At 36.9% G+C, this 2,628-nt stretch overlaps 1 protein-coding gene across 1 annotated transcript in view; it reads right to left on the bottom strand.

Annotated features, from left to right (window-relative positions):
• FAT4 (FAT atypical cadherin 4) overlaps positions 1–2,628 on the bottom strand; it is a gene marked incomplete at both ends in the record, with an annotated part of 121,093 nt that overhangs the window by 33,483 nt on the left and 84,982 nt on the right. The window contains one exon of the mRNA XM_009709765.1: positions 2,307–2,628. This exon is cut by the window's right edge and continues 1 nt beyond it. Within this exon, the coding sequence (XP_009708067.1) occupies positions 2,307–2,628 (322 nt within the window). The remainder of the gene's footprint in view (positions 1–2,306) is intronic.

Here is a 2,628-nt window from a genome sequence, read left to right as displayed (position 1 = left end):
AAAAAAAAGCCCTCTTGCCCCCCCCCCCCATGTAAATATCTATAGAGTCTAACAGGGAAATCCCACTGGTTTTTGCCTGGAGGGATACCTTGCTATACTTTTTAACAAATAAACAAGCACGTGCTTTGCCTTGAGAATTTTCCTGTTAATTTGATGTGGAAAAAAATTAAAATCTGAATCTCAAAATGAATATGTTTAAGGAAACTGCATTCTTTACTGCTCAGTAAATAACCAAGAGCTGTAGCTGGTATTTACTATGCATCTGTACATGAAACTGTCCAAGCTGAGATAAACAGCTGCTCTTTCCCAAGGGTTGTGTGGAACAAGAAAATGAAAATGGGAGCAGTTTCACTATCACCATGTTTTTGTCTTTTATCAGTGTCTATCCTAAAACAACAAGCATGCCTCCTTATAAAACAATGTCTTTTTGGAGCTCATTCAAACTATGGGATCATATAATGTAAATAATCAACAAAATTATATTTGCGTGCGTTGAGTGCAGTATCTGTGAGCCACATGCAGGGCAGTATAGTACTAGCTATTTCTGTACTTTAGATAAATATAAGATGACACAGAATAACAAGTTTGGGCTTGAAACAAAAACACCAATAGCTCATAACATTTGCTGAAGTTACAGTCCTATGGCAGAACTCAACCTGGCACGCTCTTGAAATGAAATTTCTGCCCTATTAATTTTAAATCCAGCCTGTTAGAAAAGTAAGAGTGCCAGAAAATATAAAAGGCACGATATCTGACTTTTCATTGCATTGCTCCTCAAATACGCATTTGCTTGCTTGATAATTGAGTGCATGATGAATGTAAAATGATATGTCAGTGCTAGGATATAGTTCATGTCCACTGCGTGCAGATGGAAATTAATGTATGAGGTGCAAGAGAAAAGAAAAACAGACCCATAACGGTTAAGTAAAATTAACTTCCAAAAAGATTTGAAACCAAGTATTGTACCCCTAATAGGAAAATAAGAAATAACAGAGGAGATAGAGACAAACCTATTTATCTACAGCTCTGAAGGAACAATCCCTTCCCTGGATATGCACGATGCAAGCACAAGTTTTTCCTCCAACTTATAGTTAGTTTACATAAAATAAAAACTTTAACAAGAGTGGTGAAAGAGATCCACGCAAGAATAGCCAATATCACCAAGTTACATTTTCTGACTTGTTGGCTTATTTTATGGAATCTCTTCTTGCTCAGTTTCTCAGTCTGATCTCAAAACCAGTTGCACAATTTTTACCATGGAAAGTTCTATCCATCAGCACAAAATTTATGTTCCCACAAAAATGTTTGAGTTCAACAACTCAGCATTTCCTGAGGAAAAACTGTTTTACTGAATAATCTTGATCAGTTCAGTTGTTTTATGTGCATAAACTGGGATCCCTGGAAGTATCTAGGCGCTCTGCGCCTGAAGAACACATTTCAGCGCAAGACATTTCTATGGGCTTTGCTGAGCCAGTATCAAGTTAAGAGGAGATGAGGTTGCTTAACATGTCACAAAAATAACCTTCACCTGTAAAGTCAATATAAGTGTTACGAATAATTTTGTACTAAGCCACACAGACTAATGTCTGTGGACACTTAAGAAAATGCAGTATGCTATAGAATGATTTTTATGTATTTTATGGCCATATTCTATAATTATTCTTCTTGGACATAAACTGTACGGCAAAATGGTTAAGCAAGCTATAAAGATTGTATCTTTTACACTCCAGCACATTAACACCTTCTAGATGCCATAAATAACCCCAAGATTAAAGCTTATTTTAATGAGACATTTTCCCATGATGGTAACCCATAGATCACAATTCTCTTTGTGATACACTTAAAAGTTACAGTACATTTAAGATGATTGCAGATGATGTCTCATATTGCTAGAACGTGGTTTAGGATACATTACAAACTTTAAGAGAAAAAACAATCTGCAAGAACACTTAGGTCTAATTTAAATGTGCAACCTAAGCACCAGGGGAGAAATCACGGTGTTCAACTGCTGTAACACGCTCTAGGTAAAATACAGCTCTGCAACTCATTTCCACAACAGCAGTTAAAAGCAGTATTTGACCATATTTTGAATTTATCACAAAGAAAAATAAGGAAGAAACCAACCGTTTAAACTTAATGTAAAATATGAGAAAAATAACTTCATTTACATACCATGCAGTGAATTTAAGCATATAACGCATCCTAAGGATAGCCCTAATTTGCCCTTTCTACTAGGTCTTCTAATATATTGCTAAGGTGAAATATGTATTTATTATCAGACATACAGAATATGACGAAACACCTACCATCATCCGCATCAGTGACGCTAAAGTTGAGAATAGAGGATCCTGGAGACAGGTTCTCCATCAAAGACGTGCTGTATGAAGTCATGCTGAACACTGGTGGGTTATCGTTGATGTCCAATATATTGAAGTACACTCTGATGGTAGTAAATTGGCCTCCCCCATCTTCTGCGCGAACGGTAAGAATGTAATACTGCTGTGCTTCATAGTCCAGCGCACGAGTCAGGTTGAAGACTCCGGTAACAGGGTTCAGGAAGAAGATACCCTCTTCATCATCTTCACTTACGGTGTACGTGATTTCCCCATTGATACCAGAGTCATCGTC

Source organism: Cariama cristata, unplaced genomic scaffold, assembly GCF_000690535.1.
Source record: "Cariama cristata isolate BGI_N322 unplaced genomic scaffold, ASM69053v1 scaffold3491, whole genome shotgun sequence".
NCBI classification, from domain to species: domain Eukaryota; kingdom Metazoa; phylum Chordata; class Aves; order Cariamiformes; family Cariamidae; genus Cariama; species Cariama cristata.
The sequence above is the reverse complement of the archived record's forward strand: the minus strand, read 5'-3'. Positions and strand labels throughout refer to the sequence as shown.